This window comes from Dendrobates tinctorius, unplaced genomic scaffold (assembly GCF_039654945.1).
Source record: "Dendrobates tinctorius isolate UK_male_01 unplaced genomic scaffold, ASM3965494v1 ptg000351l, whole genome shotgun sequence".
Lineage (NCBI taxonomy): Eukaryota > Metazoa > Chordata > Amphibia > Anura > Dendrobatidae > Dendrobates > Dendrobates tinctorius.
This window is the reverse complement of record NW_027362017.1, coordinates 3354356-3373055: the sequence shown is the minus strand read 5'-3', so window position 1 is coordinate 3373055 and position 18700 is coordinate 3354356. Positions and strand designations below refer to the sequence as shown.

At 43.5% G+C, this 18700-nt stretch overlaps 1 protein-coding gene across 2 annotated transcripts in view; it reads left to right on the top strand.

The window, feature by feature from the left end:
* The first annotated feature begins 13578 nt into the window (after positions 1-13578).
* LOC141075422 (A.superbus venom factor 1-like) overlaps positions 13579-18700 on the top strand; it is a 248931-nt gene continuing 243809 nt past the window's right edge. For both annotated transcript variants that reach the window (XM_073562456.1, XM_073562454.1), the window contains exon 1: positions 13579-13665. In XM_073562456.1, the coding sequence (XP_073418557.1) occupies positions 13604-13665 (62 nt within the window). In that variant the 5' untranslated portion in view covers positions 13579-13603. The remainder of the gene's footprint in view (positions 13666-18700) is intronic.

The following is an 18700-nucleotide window of genomic DNA, read 5'->3' as shown; positions in this document are numbered from 1 at the left end:
TTGCTGAAATTTAATTGAATTGATTCTTCTGTCTACCCGTGAAATGTTCACTGTGCCATTGGCTGCAGCACAATCCCAAAGCAAGATTAAGCATTGGAGGTGAATCAATGGTTGGTGAGATGATCTTTTCCCATCATTCTGTGCCCTTTTTCTCCACACATAGCTTTGATCATTGTGGCCTAACAGTTCTATTTTAACCTCATCTGTCCACAGGACTCGTTTCCAAAATGCCTCAGGCTTGTTTAGGTGTTTTTTTGCATACTACTCAAGCTAAATCTTATGGTGAGGATGCAGGAGAGGTTTTCTTCTGATGACTCTTCTGTGACTGCCATATTTGTGCAGGTGTCTCTGAGCAATAGAACAATGTACCACAACTCCAGAGTCTGAATCTTTCTGAAGGTCTTTTGCAGTCAAGCGGGGGGGGGGGGTGTTCTGATTTACCTATCTAGCAATCCTATGAGCAGCTCTCATGGAAATTATGTTTTGCCTTTCAGACCTTATCTTGACCTCCACTGTTCCTGGTAACTGCCATTTCTTATTTACATTTCATACTGAGGAATGGGCAACTTGAAAACACTTTGCTATCTTCTTATAGTCTTCTCTTGCTATGTGGGCCTCCACCATTTTCAGAGTGCTCAGCAGCTGTTTAGAGGAGCTGATGGCTGCTGTTTTTTGGCACAAGCTTAGAGGAGGCTTCATTTTCTTAAAACTGGGAAATTTGCATCATCTCTCCTCTCCTGATCATGATAGTGAACAAGCCATAACCCTAACAGGCTAATTAAGGTCTGACATCTTGGCCAAAGTTATCTGAGCACACAAATATCTAAAGGTGCAAAAACTTTTGCATTTGCCCATTTTCCTATTATTTAAAAAAATGACACACACACACATATATATATATATATATATATATATATATATATATATAGGAATATAAGAGAATTGGGATCCAGCAAAAAGATGAAAGTTCACCAGAATTATAAAATCTTCTTCTTTATTTATCCATCAATTAATATAAAAAATAGATGAGGAACTCCAAACAATTGATAACATTCCAGCAAGGGACTAAAAATGGCCAAGTTCTCCAAAAAATATGACATAGTTGTCATGGGAGATTTCAACTATCCAGACATTTGTTGGGAATCTCTCTCAGGCAAAACTAACAGGTCAAGGAAATTCTTATCCTCTCTTGCTGACAACTTTATCTTCCAAAAGGTAGGGGAGAAAACAAGGGGAACTGCTACCTTGGATCTAATCCTTATAAACAGGGAGGAAATGGTTGAGGAGGTAAAAGTGGCTGGAACCCTAGGAGGTAGCGACCATGCTATTTTAGAATTTTGGATAACTAGAGGCGGAAGACCTGTGAAGACTCAGACGTCAAGGTTAGATTTCAGAAAGGCAGATTTTAAGGGATTCAGAAAGATAATTGGAGGGATCCAATGGCTGGATATCCTTAAAGACAAAAATGTCCAGGAAGGATGGGAAATCTTGAAAAATGAAATTCTCAAGATACAGTTGTTAACAATTCCGAAAAGAGGGAAGAATAGGAAGCATTTAAGGAAACCAGGATGGGTGAACACAGAACTTAAGCACATGCTAAAAAGGAAGAAAAAAATGTTTATAAAATGTAAAGAGGGAGGCATATCTAAAGAAGAATATAATGCTGTCTGCAGAACCTGCAGGGCACAAATCAGATTAGTAAAGCTGAAAATGAATTGAGGCTTGCAAGAGATGTCAAAAGCAATAATAAAGGATTTTGGGGATATGTCAAAAGTAAAAGAAAAGTCAAAGATGCTATAGGATTTTTACAGGATGAAAATGATGAAATGGTAAGACAGGATGTTGAGAAGGCTGAACTTTTAAATTCCTATTTTGCATCTGTTTTCTCTCAGAAAGGAAATATAACACCAACTGTTATTCACTGTCCTATTAAGGGAATAGAAGAATCCAGGATATCTATAAACAGAAAGATAGTGAGGAAACACTTAGCTAACTTAAATGAATTCAAGTCTCCAGGTCCAGATGAATTACACCCCAGAGTACTGAAGGAGATAGCAGAAGAAATTTTTGAACCCCTCTCCATAATCTTTGAAAATTCTTGGAGAACAGGAGAAGTGCCAGAAGACTGGAGAAGAGCAAATGTTGTTCCTATTTTCAAAAAGGGGAAGAAGGTGGACCCAGGCAACTATAGGCCGGTGAGTCTGACTTCTATACCAGGAAAGATCTTTGAACAAATTATTAAACAACATGTATGTCAATACCTGGATAAGAATGAAGTGATCAAACAGAGTCAGCATGGGTTTGTAACTAATAAGTCATGTCAGACTAACTTAATTTCCTTCTATGACGGTATCACTGATTGGGTGGATCAAGGAAATGCTGTAGATATAGTATATCTTGACTTCAGCAAAGCATTTGACAAAGTATCTCATACAATCCTTATTGAAAAAATGACTAATTATGGAATGGACAAGGCAACTGTTAGGTGGATTCATAACTGGCTTAGTGATCGGACCCAAAGAGTGGTCGTAAATGGCTGCACATCCAGTTGGAAGAATGTCTCAAGTGGGGTACCACAGGGCTCTGTCCTGGGCCCTGTATTGTTCAACATCTTTATCAACGATTTAGATGAAGGAATTGAGGGTAAACTGATTAAATTTGCTGATGACACAAAGCTAGGAGGGATAGCTAATACTAGAGAAGAGAGAGAGAGGATTCAAAAAGATTTAAATAAACTGGAGAAGTGGGCAGCAACTAACAGAATGGTTTTTAACAGGGAGAAATGCAAAGTACTACATCTGGGCAATAAAAATGAAAAAAGCATATATAGAATGGGAGGAATAGGGCTAAGTGACAGCACATGTGAAAAAGACTTGGGTATACTAATAGATCACAGACTGAATATGAGTCAACAGTGTGATGCAGCAGCAAAAAAGGCAAATGCAATTCTAGGATGTATTAACAGAAGCATACAGTCTAGATCACGTGAAGTCATTATTTCCCTCTACTCCTCTTTGGTCAGACCTCATCTGGAATACTGTGTCCAGTTTTGGGCACCACATTTTAAAAAAGACATCAACAAACTGGAGCAAGTTCAGAAAAGAGCGACCAGAATGGTGACCGGTCTGCAAACCCTGTCTTATGAGGAAAGGTTGCAGGATTTGGGAATGTTTAGTTTGCAAAAGAGAAGACTGAGAGGAGACTTAATAGCTGTCTACAAATATCTAAAGGGCTGTCACATTGTAGAAGGATCAACTTTATTCTCATTTGCACAAGGAAAGACTAGAAGCAATGGGATGAAACTGAATGGGAGGAGACACAGATTAGATATTAGAAGAAACTTTTTGACAGTTAGAGTGATCAATGAGTGGAACAGGCTGCCTCGAGAAGTTGTGAGTTCTCCTTCAATGGAAGTCTTCAAACAGAGGCTGGACAGACATCTGACTGGGATGATTTAGCCAATCCTGCTTTGAGCAGGGGGTTGGACCAGATGGCCCAGGAGGTCCCTACCAACTCTACGATTCTATGATTCTATGAAAAAGAGCGAGAGGCATAGTAGACAATTTAAATAGACAGGAATTGTTGGAATATAAAAATATCAAAGAACATAACAATGATTTGGGTATAGTTTTCAGCACTAAATTTAGTCCACAGTATCAAGAAATAGTCTCCATTATTAAAAAACATTTACCCATTTTAGAACAAAGTGGTGAATTGAAAGAAATATTAAAAAAAAAAACCAGGGGAAATATTAAAAAAAAAAACCAGGGGAAGAGTCTTGAGGAGATCATTTGCATATTCCCAGTGCCTTCTGGGATAAGTGAAGAGTCTCCGCGAGCTCAACGATCACTGGGTTTTGGCCGTTGCAGCTGAAAAGAGGAAATCGGAGAAACCAGGGGAAGAGTCTTGAGGAGATCATTTGCCTATCGGCGCGCAAATTTTGGCTCATCTTTTTAAGAAATCTCAAGATGGAAGAGGCCAGGAGCCATTTGGTGAGCTGCATTTCTTGCTACATGTTCACAGATTTACCAGTGGAAAAGCCAAACTTCACATGCCACAAATGCAAGCTTGTGACCCTGTTGGAGGAAAAGTTGCAAAATCTCGAAGAGAGGTTAGCTACGTTGAAGATCATTAAGGAAGGTGAAGAGTTCTTGGACAGAGCAGAATTATCTCTTCATGTTACAGAAAGAGAAGAAATTCGAAGTGCACCTGAAGAAACAGAGGAATGGAGACATGTGACCCAGAGAAGCAGGAGGATCAGGAGGCAGTCAGCACCCATACTGCTCAGAAACCAGTACCAGGCTCTCACGCAGGAAAACGATGAAGAAATACATCAGGATAAGACTTTGCCAACAAACAGCAACCTTGTACGCCTTCAGAGTCCTCCTGGATGGAGAAAGAAAAATGTTGTGAAGAAGAAACGGAGAGTGGTGGTCATGGGGGATTCCCTGTTGAGAGGAACAGAGGCCGCTATCTGCAGACCGGATATAACTTCAAGAGAAATGTGCTGTCTTCCAGGTGCAAAAATTAAAGATGTGTCTGACAGGATATCAGGACTCTTCAGACCTACAGATGACTACCCATTCCTGCTACTACATGTGGGGACAAATGACACCGCAAGAAACGACCTGGAAACCATCTGCAGAGACTTTGAAGACTTAGGCAAGAAAGTGAAAGAACTGGGAGCGCAGGTGGTCTTCTCTTCCATCCTCCCAGTGGATGGCCATGGAACAAGGAGGTGGAATAAGATTCTGCAGGTGAACAACTGGCTACGTCGATGGTGCCGTCAGCAACGATTTGGATTTCTGGATCACGGAGTGAACTACTTATACGATGGACTACTTGCTAGAGATGGGGTGCACCTTACGAAGACTGGAAAGCAGGTATTTGGAAGTCGCCTTGCTACACTTGTAAGGAGAGCTTTAAACTAGAACAACATGGGAAGGGAAGCAAAAGACCAGAAAAAGCCATACACCTGACAAATGCTACTGAGAACTCTGCTATTAGAAGTGGAAAGGAAGAACAAAGACGAAAGAATCTAATTAAAAAAAATATTGGAGAAAGAGAAACCAATCACAAACTAAAATGTTTCTATACTAATGCACAAAGCATGGGCAACAAACAAGAATTGGAACTACTAACACAGGAAAAGAAATATGATGTCATTGGAATCACTGAAACTTGGTGGGACAATACACATGATTGGAATACAAAACTAGAAGGATACAACTTATTTGCAAGAAACAGACTTGATAAACGAGGAGGGGGTGTCGCATTGTATGTTAGAAATGCGTATATCTGCACAGAGATTGAAGCTTCAGAGACTGGGAGTTCTGTGGAAACTGTTTGGGTAAGAATACAAGGACAGAACAATGGAAAGGACACCATTGTAGGCATTTACTACAGGCCGCCTGTGCAAGCTGAAGATATGGATGAACTCTTTATGCATCAAATGGCCAAGTTCTCCAAAAAATATGACATAGTTGTCATGGGAGATTTCAACTATCCAGACATTTGTTGGGAATCTCTCTCAGGCAAAACTAACAGGTCAAGGAAATTCTTATCCTCTCTTGCTGACAACTTTATCTTCCAAAAGGTAAAGGAGAAAACAAGGGGAACTGCTACCTTGGATCTAATCCTTATAAACAGGGAGGAAATGGTTGAGGAGGTAAAAGTGGCTGGGACCCTAGGAGGTAGCGACCATGCTATTTTAGAATTTTGGATAACTAGAGGCGGAAGACCTGTGAAGACTCAGACGTCAAGGTTAGATTTCAGAAAGGCAGATTTTAAGGGATTCAGAAAGAGAATTGGAGGGATCCAATGGCTGGATATCCTTAAAGACAAAAATGTCCAGGAAGGATGGGAAATCTTGAAAAATGAAATTCTCAAAGCACAGTTGTTAACAATTCCGAAAAGAGGGAAGAATAGGAAGCATTTAAGGAAACCAGGATGGATGAACACAGAACTTAAGCACATGCTAAAAAGGAAGCAAAAAATGTTTATAAAATGGAAAGAAGGAGGCATATCTAAAGAAGAATATAATGCTGTCTGCAGAACCTGCAAGGCACAAATCAGATTAGCTAAAGCTGAAAATGAATTGAAGCTTGCAAGAGATGTCAAAAGCAATAATAAAGGATTTTGGGGATATGTCAAAAGTAAAAGAAAAGTCAAAGATGCTATAGGATTTTTACAGGATGAAAATAATGAAATGGTAAGACAGGATGTTGAGAAGGCTGAACTTTTAAATTCCTATTTTGCATCTGTTTTCTCTCAGAAAGGAAATGTAACATCAACTGTTATTCACTGTCCTATTAAGGGAATAGAAGAATCCAGGATATCTATAAACAGAAAGATAGTGAGGAAACACTTAGCTAACCTAAATGTATTCAAGTCTCCAGGTCCAGATGAATTACACCCCAGAGTACTGAAGGAGATAGCAGAAGAAATTTTTGAACCCCTCTCCATAATCTTTGAAAATTCTTGGAGAACAGGAGAAGTGCCAGAAGACTGGAGAAGAGCAAATGTTGTTCCTATCTTCAAAAAGGGGAAGAAGGTGGACCCAGGCAACTATAGGCCGGTGAGTCTGACTTCTATACCAGGAAAGATCTTTGAACAAATTATTAAACAACATGTATGTCAATACCTGGATAAGAATGAAGTGATTAAACAGAGTCAGCATGGGTTTGTAACTAATAAGTCATGTCAGACTAATTTAATTTCCTTCTATGATGGTATTACTGATTGGGTGGATCAAGGAAATGCTGTAGATATAGTATATCTTGACTTCAGCAAAGCATTTGACAAAGTCTCTCATACAATCCTTATTGAAAAAATGACTAAGTATGGAATGGACAAGGCAACTGTTAGGTGGATTCATAACTGGCTTAGTGATCGGACCCAAAGAGTGGTCGTAAATGGCTGCACATCCAGTTGGAAGAATGTCTCAAGTGGGGTACCACAGGGCTCTGTCCTGGGCCCTGTATTGTTCAACATCTTTATCAACGATTTAGATGAAGGAATTGAGGGTAAACTGATTAAATTTGCTGATGACACAAAGCTAGGAGGGATAGCTAATACTAGAGAAGAGAGAGAGAGGATTCAAAAAGATTTAAATAAACTGGAGAAGTGGGCAGCAACTAACAGAATGGTTTTTAACAGGGAGAAATGCAAAGTACTACATCTGGGCAATAAAAATGAAAAAAGCATATATAGAATGGGAGGAATAGGGCTAAGTGACAGCACATGTGAAAAAGACTTGGGTATACTAATAGATCACAGACTGAATATGAGTCAACAGTGTGATGCAGCAGCAAAAAAGGCAAATGCAATTCTAGGATGTATTAACAGAAGCATACAGTCTAGATCACGTGAAGTAATTATTTCCCTCTACTCCTCTTTGGTCAGACCTCATCTGGAATATTGTGTCCAATTTTGGGCACCACATTTTAAAAAAGACATCAACAAACTGGAGCAAGTTCAGAAAAGAGCGACCAGAATGGTGACCGGTCTGCAAACCCTGTCTTATGAGGAAAGGTTGCAGGATTTGGGAATGTTTAGTTTGCAAAAGAGAAGACTGAGAGGAGACTTAATAGCTGTCTACAAATATCTAAAGGGCTGTCACATTGTAGAAGGATCAACTTTATTCTCATTTGCACAAGGAAAGACTAGAAGCAATGGGATGAAGCTGAATGGGAGGAAACACAGATTAGATATTAGAAAAAACTTTTTGACAGTTAGAGTGATCAATGAGTGGAACAGGTTGCCACGAGAAGTGGTGAGTTCTCCTTCAATGGAAGTCTTCAAACAGAGGCTGGACAGACATCTAACTGGGATGATTTAGCGAATCCTGCTTTGAGCAGGGGGTTGGACCAGATGGCCCAGGAGGTCCCTTCCAACTCTACGATTCTATGATTCTATGAAAATATTCAATTAAATTTGTTGTGAGGAGAGCTCCTACTATAGGATCTATGTTGACGGCAAGCTTATTTACTGATCCAGACAAAAAATTGAAACAAAATTGGATGAAAAGTGTAGGCTGTTATGGTTGTGGTGCAAAAATTTGTAAGTGTTGCAAATATATTGTTAAAACGAAAACATTTTCTTCTATAAAAAATGGAAAAAACTTTGAGATTTTTTCTTTTATTAATTGCAATACAGAAAATGTAATATATCTTATTGATTGCAATATTTGCGGACTTCAATATGTGGGTTGCACCACCAATTCATTGAAACAGCGTATGCGAAAACATTTGTCGGATGCAGTTAATTTGCCTATTGCAGGAGCCTCTGCGGTTTCCAAACACTTTGCCAATGTGCATAAAGGAGATCTAAAAAGCTTTTCCTTTAGGGGAATAGAGGTGGTTACAAAACCACGTAGGGGTGGTGATTACAAAAGTAAAATCCTCTCTAGAGAAAGTAGGTGGATCTTTTTATTAGAGACTAGAGTTCCTGACGGATTGAACAGTAGAATGGATCTCATTACACAATATTAAGTAAGCTAACATCAAAAAATCTTTTTTTTTTTTTTTTCTTATAGAGTGCTTACATTAGTTTCTAAAGATTATATCTCTATCTTAAACCTACTCCAATATATTATTCTTTTGAGAGTCATATTTGTGATGGTCTTAGATACCTATGTTTCACAAAGGAGGATATATTGTCAGTGTTGGAGCTCAGTTCAAATAGGACCGTGAAGAAGGCACATAGTGCTGAAACATGTAGTCCCTTGCTGGAATGTTATCAATTGTTTGGAGTTCCTCATCTATTTTTTATATGAATTGATGGATAAATAAAGAAGAAGATTTTATAATTCTGGTGAACTTTCATCTTTTTGCTGGATCCCAATTCTCTTATATTCCTATTTGTTGGGGCATACTCCCTGCCTGGATCCGTGCAGAATATAAGGTGAACACCGACTATTGCATTAAGAGGAACTCCTTTATGGTGAGCTGGCTATATGTTTTTTACATTGTTTGAATATATATATATATATATATATACACACACACACACACACACAGTGCCTTGCGAAAGTATTCGGCCCCCTGGAACTTTTCAACCTTTTCCCACATATCATGCTTCAAACATAAAGATACCAAATGTAAATTTTTGGTGAAGAATCAACAACAAGTGGGACACAATTGTGAAGTTGAACAAAATGTATTGGTTATTTTACATTTTTGTGGAAATTCAAAAACTGAAAAGTGGGGCGTGCAATATTATTCGGCCCCTTTACTTTCAGTGCAGCAAACTCACTCCAGAAGTTCATTGTGCATCTCTGAATGATTCAATGTTGTCCTAAATGACTACTGATGATAAATATAATCCACCTGTGTGTAATCACGTCTCCGTATAAATGCACCTGCTCTGTGATAGTCTCAGGGTTCTGTTTGATATACAGTATATATATATAGTGTGAGAGGTTGACACGCTTAGCTACTTCGTCAGGTATGCAAGGAACACTTGCTGGTTTATTGGAGTCAGAATACACCAAGGCAGGGTTCACAAACAAAACAGAGCCTTTCTGTCTTAAGGAAAAAAAACAAAGGTATATGGCAATGAGCCAAAATTTAGGTGGTACCATGGAATGGCAGGCAAACATGTAAATAAACAGTAAAAAACATATAAAAAACGTAAAAAAAATGCATTAAAGCTAAGTGTAGATGGTTGTAAGTTCCTGACTCATGTTAAAGTACACAGTGTTAGGAGAGAGCAGAGGACTTGATCAGTAGTGCTACAGAGATATGATGAATATGATATGCTGCCTGAAGAGTAACAAAGTGTTTACCTGAACCATGCGATGGTGCCACCTATATTTCGGCTCACTGCCATATACCTCTTTGGCCCACAATGTTGTAAGTTATTTTAGATTTTAAATAAAGATTGCTTTTTTACATAGTTCTATGAGCGCCTTCCTTTATAAGTTTCGTCTCCTATCAGGCGTAGAACAATATTTACACGAGTCTTATCAGATACTGGAAGTAAAGGCCCCGTTACATTTAGCGATGCACCAGCGATCCCGACCACGATACGACCCGGTCAGGATCGCTGGTGCATCGCTAAATGGTCGATAGTGAGCTTCCAAACAGGCAGATCTCACCAGCGACGCAGCAGCGGTCGGCGGTCGATACTTACCTGTCACACGCAGCGAGGGTGACATCTTCCACCCGCGTCCATGGAGTCTTTAATCGCGCCAGCAGGAAGCCGCCGACGAGAAATGGACCAGGCCGATCTTGCGCGATCAGCGATATCCAGCGGAGAGCCGGGTCAGAGGTGAGTGTCACATGTAGCGATATCGCTACCGATATCGCTGTTGCGTCACAAAATCGGTAACGCTTTAGCGATATTGCTAGCGATATCGCTACGTGTGAAGGGGGCTTTAGTTAACCCTTAGGTGGATCCAATTTTGAATATTAGCATAATTTCTAGAGAGTTCTATCTTCTGTAATGTACCGGTGACTAGACTACAACGCACTACAAAGTGCTGGTCAATACAAAGTACTGGTCACTATAACGTAGAACAATGGCAGTTTGCAATTTTCACTCAGCAATATCCACTGATGCTTGTTTCTGGAAAACCCATGGAGTCAAAATAGTCACTACATCTGTAGATGAATTCCGAAAGGGTTATAATTTCAAGAGTGTTCTGCTCTTCTAGCACTTAGGGGCTCTGTATATGGAGTCCGCAAATTATTCTAGGAAAATCTGCTCTTCAGGAGGCAAATAGCACTCCGTCATTCCCGAGTCTTGCCGTATGGCTAAGCAGTACTGTACAGCCACATATGGAGTATTTCTTCATTCAGTAGAGATTGTGGAACAAATTTTGGTGTAATTTTTACGCATGTGAAAATGTTAAATTTGGGGCTAAAACTAAATTTTGGTGGTAAAAATGTATTTTTTTTATTCACTGCCCAATGGTATAATATTCTTTGACCCACCTGTGGTGTCAATATGATCCCTGCACCCCCTAGGTGAATTCATTGAGATGTACTGTAGTTTGTAAAATGGGGTCACTTGTGGGGGTTCTGCTGTTCTGGCACATCAGTGGCTCTGTCAATGTGACTTGGCGCCCTCAAACCAGTCCAGCAAAATCTGAATTCCAGTATGGCGCTTCTTCCCTTCTGAGCTTTGCATTGTTCCTCAAAAGTAGTTTTTACATAACACTTACATACACACACGTACTCACATACACACACGTACTCACATACACACACACGTACTCACATACACACACACGTACTCACATACACACACACACTCGTACTCACATATACACACACATTCGTACTCACATATACACACGCACACGTACTCACATATACACACATGTACTCACATACACACACATGTACTCACATCTCCAGCACAGGCCGCAAACCACCCTCTTTCCTGCCGGCTGTGACTGCACTGAGATGGGTAGGCAGGCAACTGCGGGACACACACATGTACACACACACACATGTACTCACACACACACACATGTACACACATATATGTACTCACACATGTACACACACACGTACTCACACACACATACCCCACACACACACACTTTCCTCCTGATGCGATAGCATTGGGCACACCTCTAGTATTTTAATAATTTGCATTCTTGATTGTATTGCGTTGTGATTGGTATCTTGAATGCAGTGCTTGGCAATGTTACTTTTTTGTGTGTGTGATTAATAGGGATTCTTTAGATATATTTTTGACTTTTTTTTATTTCTCTCAGTCTGGTCTTGTTGTATCCCTTTTGGACAAACTTATCCCTAGTTTTTTGGGGTTCTTCATCATAGTCTTCCTGTTTTGTACAAATTATTTTTATTTGAATTTGTTGTCCTTTTGGAATATTTTCAAGCCATACTGGTATTATTATTATTATTATTATTATTTATTGTTATAGCGCCATTTATTCCATGGCGCTTTACATGTGAGGGGGGTATACATAAAAACAAGTACAATAATCTTAAACAATACAAGTCATAACTGGTACAGGAGGAGAGAGGACCCTGCCCGCGAGGGCTCACAATCTTCAAGGGATGGGTGATAATACAGTAGGCGAGGGTAGAGCTGGTCGTGCAGCGGTTTGGTCGATCGGTGGTTACTGCAGGTTATAGGCTTGTCGGAAGAGGTGGGTCTTCAGGCTCTTTTTGAAGGTAGATGGTAGCTATCTCTTTGAATGTATCCATTACTGTCTGCTGGCTTACTATGTTTTTGTGGCTAATTTTTTGTCATCTACAAATACCGTAAAGGTCAAGAAATTTGCAAATGTGCCACTAATAGTAGATGTGAATGATAAATTAAATAATTTTTATTTATGTCATTTAAAAACTGACCCCCTACCCAAATAAAATAAATGCGTCTATAAAACGCTTCCAAAGGACCAGACGAGCACAAAGTTCTCCACAGGGTGTGAGAGCCTCCTACTCACATTTACCTACGTATAAATTTGCGAAACTTAGGGTGAATCTGGTCCCCATTGCTGTTCCTTCCCCTTCTGCAAATAAAAATATGTATCATATTTAAAATAATTGCAATAATTATGTGTAGAAATAAAGCTAATAGCTTTAATAATGTTAATTTGATCACCTGGCATTTTTAATTAATTTTTCCCCCTGGAAATATGCAAATGATCTCCTCGGGACTCTCCCCCTGGTTTTCCGGTTTCCTCTTTTCAGCTGCAACAGCCAAAACCCAGTGATCGTTGAGCTCGCGGAGACTTTTCACTTGTCCCAGAAGGCACTGGGAATATGCAAATGATCTCCTCAGGACTCTTCCCCTGGTTTTCCGATTTCCTCTTTTCAGCTGCAACGGCCAAAACCCAGTGATCGTTGAGCTCGCAGAGACTCTTCACTTATCCCAGAAGGCACTGGGAATATGCAAATGATCTCCTCAGGACTCTTCCCCTGGTTTTGTCAAACACAGCAATGCGCGCTGGCCAGTGGGACACCGACGCAGAACTCAGGGACGCAGGCGGGAATCATCTGAAAAGCTGCTGTGTGACAAGGTACCAACAACCAGCGAGGTCGTTACACGGATCACTGGATCGTTGCTGCATCGCTGAAGAGATCTGCCTGTTTGGCAGCTTACTAGCGACAATTTAGAGACACACCAGCGATCCTTACCAGGTCGTATCGTTGTCGGGATCGCTGGTGCTTCGCTAAGTGAAATGGGACTCTTATTCATTATGTAATGGGATTTCCATTGGATACCTTTGAAAATTTGCACTATATGCTTGGTGTATTTTGATGTAAGTAGGCAACGTAGGAACATACTTCTGCAGAATCTTATCTAGATATTCTGAAAGATTAGTTGTTAGGTAATTGATTCCAGATATTATTGGTCTTTGTGGGATGTTGTCGTTGTCCTTAAATTTTTGTTGAAACAATAGTTTATTTTCTGATGATAGGTACCTTTAAAAGCTTTGCAAATATGAAGGACACATTCTGTACATATTTTGCCACATCTACTGGGTTTACTTTTCCAGGGAATTGCAAAATTTGCCGGCTCATCTGTTACTGATTAGAGAACTGTTTGCTTTCTCTGTACTATAGTCTGTCTAAAGCTCCAATCTCCCGGTATAATTGCACTGCATCCTGGAGGCGCCATGGGGTGCAAGCTTCTGTGTCTTACTCTGCTCGCTCTACTGCATGGCTGCCTTGGACAAAAGTGAGTACAATTGTAGTTTGTTCCATTTAAACAGAGGTAAAAAAAGGAAAAAGATAGATCTACTTTTATATTTATTTGCCTATGGTATTCATTTACTAAAGTGTTCCCGAGGACAGGAATCTTAAAAGCAAACAAAAACCATGCAGTATTATAAAGGGGTGAGTCACATTAGGTGATATCACAGCTCACCCTCTCCACCTCTATATACAGTAGATAACACCTCCTTTTCACCTCCTTATCATTTACAATGTAAGATAACACCATTAAATATAATATATAACACAGGATCCACACTCACAATAGATGATATCACAGCTGACCTCCTCCTCAACAGTGACTGATAACACCTCTTTATAAAGTTGATTACATAAGGCTTCCAGGCACATGGCCTTTCCACAGGACATGAAGGCTCAGACTCTTGCTCATGTCCAGCCTCCATATCCTCCACCAGGCCGCCCGGCCTCACCTGATCCTCAATAAGCGCCATCATCTGGCTCAATCATCCTCTCCCAATCCTCTCCTTGGATGGCTCGTTCTGTGCCAGGCCTCCCTTCGCCAACAACAACTGTCATCATTACACCTATCTTTGTCACTGTGTGGGAGAAGGGGCCCCCGTCGAGTGTCTGGGCCGGAACCAAGGGGACCGTCATTTAGGTTCCTGGGCAGGTTGTTTCCGGGGGACAGAGTTCAGGGTCGGACCGTTGAGACTGACAGATGGGCTGGGGGAGGAGCCGATATAAAAAATGAGGAGATCGCGAGTCACAGTGAGTCAGCAGAACGGGGAAGAAGGAGCAGCAGACCGTGGGAGTGTGTGAGAGCCAGTGTGACGTACAGAGGCCAGAGAGGAGGACAGAAGCAAGAGGGACACTTACATCGGACGGCAGAGGGACGGTGCCGAGTCGGCCGTCAGGGAACCGCTGCTCCGCCTCAACCCGCGGCCTGCCTGCGGATACCTGCGGCCGTTGCCGCCTCACTCCAGCTTGCGCCTTCGGCCTGCCCGAAGTCGCCCGCGGCTATTGCCGCCACACTCCAGCCCGCGGCTGCGGCCTGCCCGCGGTCACCCGCGGCTGTTACCACCTCACTCCAGGCCGTGGCTGCGGTCTACCCCACGCCGCCCGCAGTTGCCCCGCTTCCGACCGTGGCTGTGGCCAGTTCATTGCAGACGGCAGCCACTAGTTCCCTGCTCCAGTCCGTGGCAAGAGTCGGGTCGTTGCCCGCCGCGGACCCCCTGTTACAGCCGCTGGCTGCGCCGGTGGCTTGCCAGTCGCCACCTCGCTTTGCAACCGCTTACCCCTGTCCGGGGATTGCAGCCCATCCGTCCAGGATCTCTTGTGCCCCTGCTTCGCCCAAGCATTGGAACGCTCGAAGACTGTGCCAGTTCTTCAGCAGCTGGACCCAGCGGCTGCTATGCTGAAGAACCATCACCCAGGACACTGAGGATGTCAGGACGGATAAGTGACATATAGCTAAGGACCCGTAGTCAGCCATACCGCGGCCCTATAGTGACTGGCCTTTGTCGGGGTAGTCGTGTTCCTATATATCTGTGTTTGCTTGTGTTGAGTCCCTGCGAGGACAATCCCTGTTACCTGTTTGGTTGCTTAGACTAGTCACATGATCCATACTTATAAAAAGTTATTACCAAAAGCATAAAGTCGTCTCGCGTCTCGTCACTGCATCCCGCGTGCCTGCCGGTACCATAACTGTATCGCACTGCTCTTTCTCCAACTAACAACCCACAAATGGTGCAGTCTCATTTGCTGCTGGATGCCCGTCACGGCTCAGCCTTTCTCTGGATGGGATTTTCTAAAGATCACCATCTGGTTTCTCTAACCCCTCTGCCGGTTCTCTTGGGCCATACCTTACTGGGTGGGCCATTTCCTTCTACTACATTTAATTGCATCAGCCACTCCTCGCTGTAGGCTGGCACTTCCAGTTCCGACATGCCCTTCGGTAGGTGCAACCTTGGGAGGGATGGACACTTCTTCGCCCCCCTTTTGTTCCTTCTACATCCACAATGGCTCGGCTCCATCTCAGACCACGTAACTGTCACCATACTCTACGAAACTCAAGTCCTCCTTGTATCACTCTGTTCTTCTAATTGCAAGACTCGATCCTGCAGAGTACGCAAAGTGTAACGTCCCACGGGGCAGTAGCTGTGAGTGAGATACTCATCTCTGTCTGGTGCCCTGTTGCGTTACATGAAGGCAGAGGTCCTGGCTGGGTATGTGGACTTGTGCTGTGGGGTTGATATGCCCTTTCAGACCACATGTAAGGGGTGACATTGCTCTGCGAGGAACAGGTGTTGGACAGTTCAAAGAGGGAGACCATCAGTCAAAATAAACTTTTTACTCAATGATAACTGGGAAGGGATTATAAATAGTAGCTAGCAGGCACATATCTTGATGAACGTTTCTTTCAACGGAGCATTTTCCACACACAGATTCCTTTCTCTTTTTATACTTATACATGGTTATGAGATCGCCCCTCAGTTGCCTCTTTTCTAGACTAAATAATACTTTTTTGCTAATCTCTCTGGGTATTGTAGTTCCTCAATCCCCTTTATTAATTTTGTTGCCCTTCTTTGTACTCGCTCTAGTTCCACACAGATCATAATTTCTTTAGACCTTTTATCAGCACACAAGTTACACCCACATTCCACCCCCATGATGACCTCATGGGAGACCGGTTGTGGGATGCCCTCAGCCCTTCAGGATTTTATGAAATTCCCAATTTATGTGATATCTTCACCCTTGATGATCGCAAAAGTTAGAGATTGCCGCCATATCTTTTATCAGGATTTAACCACTACCCAGAGACCAAACATGACATGGCTGTTGTTAGCGATCTGTCCACTATTGATTTGTGGCTTATAGGCAGGAGATACAGTTATGAAAAATATGCATCTTCTGAATATCACTATAACAGAACCTCATAATAGTGCCAAATATCGACTGAGTACCGTCACACCATATCCATGGTACATAACATTACCAGTGATCACTTGTTGCTGGTGCCAAAAAAGCAGCAAAGGAGAACATGGTCACGGCCCTGTTCTGTCAGAACTAACAGAAATCATAACCATGATATTCTCCTGAATAGTCACCATCATTTGTTTCTCTGTTTCGTTACATCCTTTAAATCTTGGGTGTGACATCAGCGGCTATGCCCGCCGATGCTCCTCCTGCAGCAGCGCGCGCCGCAGCGTTCCCTTACCTGCGCGCCCCCGTCCGGGCGCGCGCCCGTCGCCCATTCGCCCTCACGGCGGCTCCTGGCACCCGCCCCCTGTCTCGCGCACGCCCCCTCCCGCTCTCTCTCACCAGCGGTGGGCGGCGCTGAGGGGCTGGACTGGGGGACGCACTTCCGGGGTTGGTGTATTTCAGGCGTCCTCGCTGTTAGGAGGACGCCTGATGATTGTGTAGTATTCTGCACCCTCTGGCCTCTACAGTTCTCCTGTAGCTCTGCCTTCCTCTGCCTTGTCCTCCCTGCCGTCCTCGGTCTCATCTCCCTCTCCCTCCCCAGTCTGTCCAGGCGCTGCTTCCTTCCTATCCTCTGTGCCCTTCCCTCTGTCTCCGGTCAGCCCTGGTCCATCCTCTTGCCATTCCCCGTATTGTGTCTTCCCCTGTGCTACCGGTCCCTGCTCGTATCTCAGCCCTCTGCCTCCCCAGCCCCTTTTGTCCGTGGAGCCGTCCCTCTTGGTTCCGGCTGTCGCGCCTCCGTCCTCTGTGGTCCTGCCCCAAACGATCCCTGTATAGGGGTCGGTCTTCACCTGGCGTGCTCGGCCCAGGGGCTCCGGATCCGCGATCCAGAGGGTCCACTCTCTGACGTAGTTTCTCCTAAAACATTACAGTATCCTCAGGCCATGGACCCCGCCGGTGCCGCGGCTGCCACTCAAAAGGAACTGCTTTCCTTAAGAGAGAATCAGACCCGTATCATGTCATTCATGAAGTCCATGGACACCCGGCTCTCCGCCCTGCAAACCGCTGACCCAGCGCATGCACCTCTCTTAGTCAGCCTCCAGCAGGAGCTCGCACAGCAGCGCGATGCGCAATCTCACATTTTGGGGTATATGGCGTCCGTGGATGATCGGCTGCTTTCTTTGCAGTCCTCTGCGGCGCTTCTACCCAAGCCCGGGACGCTGTCTCTTTCCCTCCTCCCCGTCTTGGTAAGCCGCCTAGGTACTGTGGGGACCCAAAGTTGTGTAGGGGATTTTTAAACCAGTGCAGACTGCACTTTGATCTTCTGCCCCAACAATACCCCACAGACCGTGCTAAGGTGGCCTTTATAATCTCCCATCTAGAGGGGGAGGCGTTGGCTTGGGTGAATCCGTTGTGGGAGAGGGATGACCCGGTGGTGACTAACATCCAGAATTTTTTGGAAACATTCCGTAAGGTTTTTGATGAACCCGGACGCCTTGCTTTCTCTACAGAGGCCCTTTTTAACCTCTGCCAGGGGTCCCTTACGGTAGGGCAATATGCCATCCGTTTCCGGACCTTGTCCTCGGAGCTGGGGTGGAATAATGAAGCCCTGGTTGGTGCCTTTTGGAGAGGCCTTTCTAGTAAAATCAAGGACGAGTTGGCCGGGCGTGACCTTCCAACCACCCTGGAAGATCTCATCTCTCTGGCTACTCGTATTGACCTGCGTTTTCAGGAACGCGCTAGAGAGTCAGCCAGGGAGAAGAGGCCCTTTAGATTATACCAAGCTCCCATTCCGCGCGCCGTTGCTCTCCCTAGTAACACTGCTCCCGAGCCTATGCAGGTGGATCGCATCAAGCTGTCCGAACAACGGCGTAAGGAGAGGATGACTAAGGGACTCTGTCTATATTGTGGAGGGGCCAATCACTTCGTACGCACTTGTCCTGAGAGACCGGGAAACGCATCCGCCTAGGCCAGGTAGGAGAGGGCCCCCTAGGTGATCAGACCCCCTCTCTCCCACTTACTCTTTCAGCTCTGCTTATTACAGGTCGGGGGCGTGGCTCCGTGGAGGCATATGTGGACTCGGGCGCAGCAGGCAACTTCATCCGCCAGGAGGAGGTTGA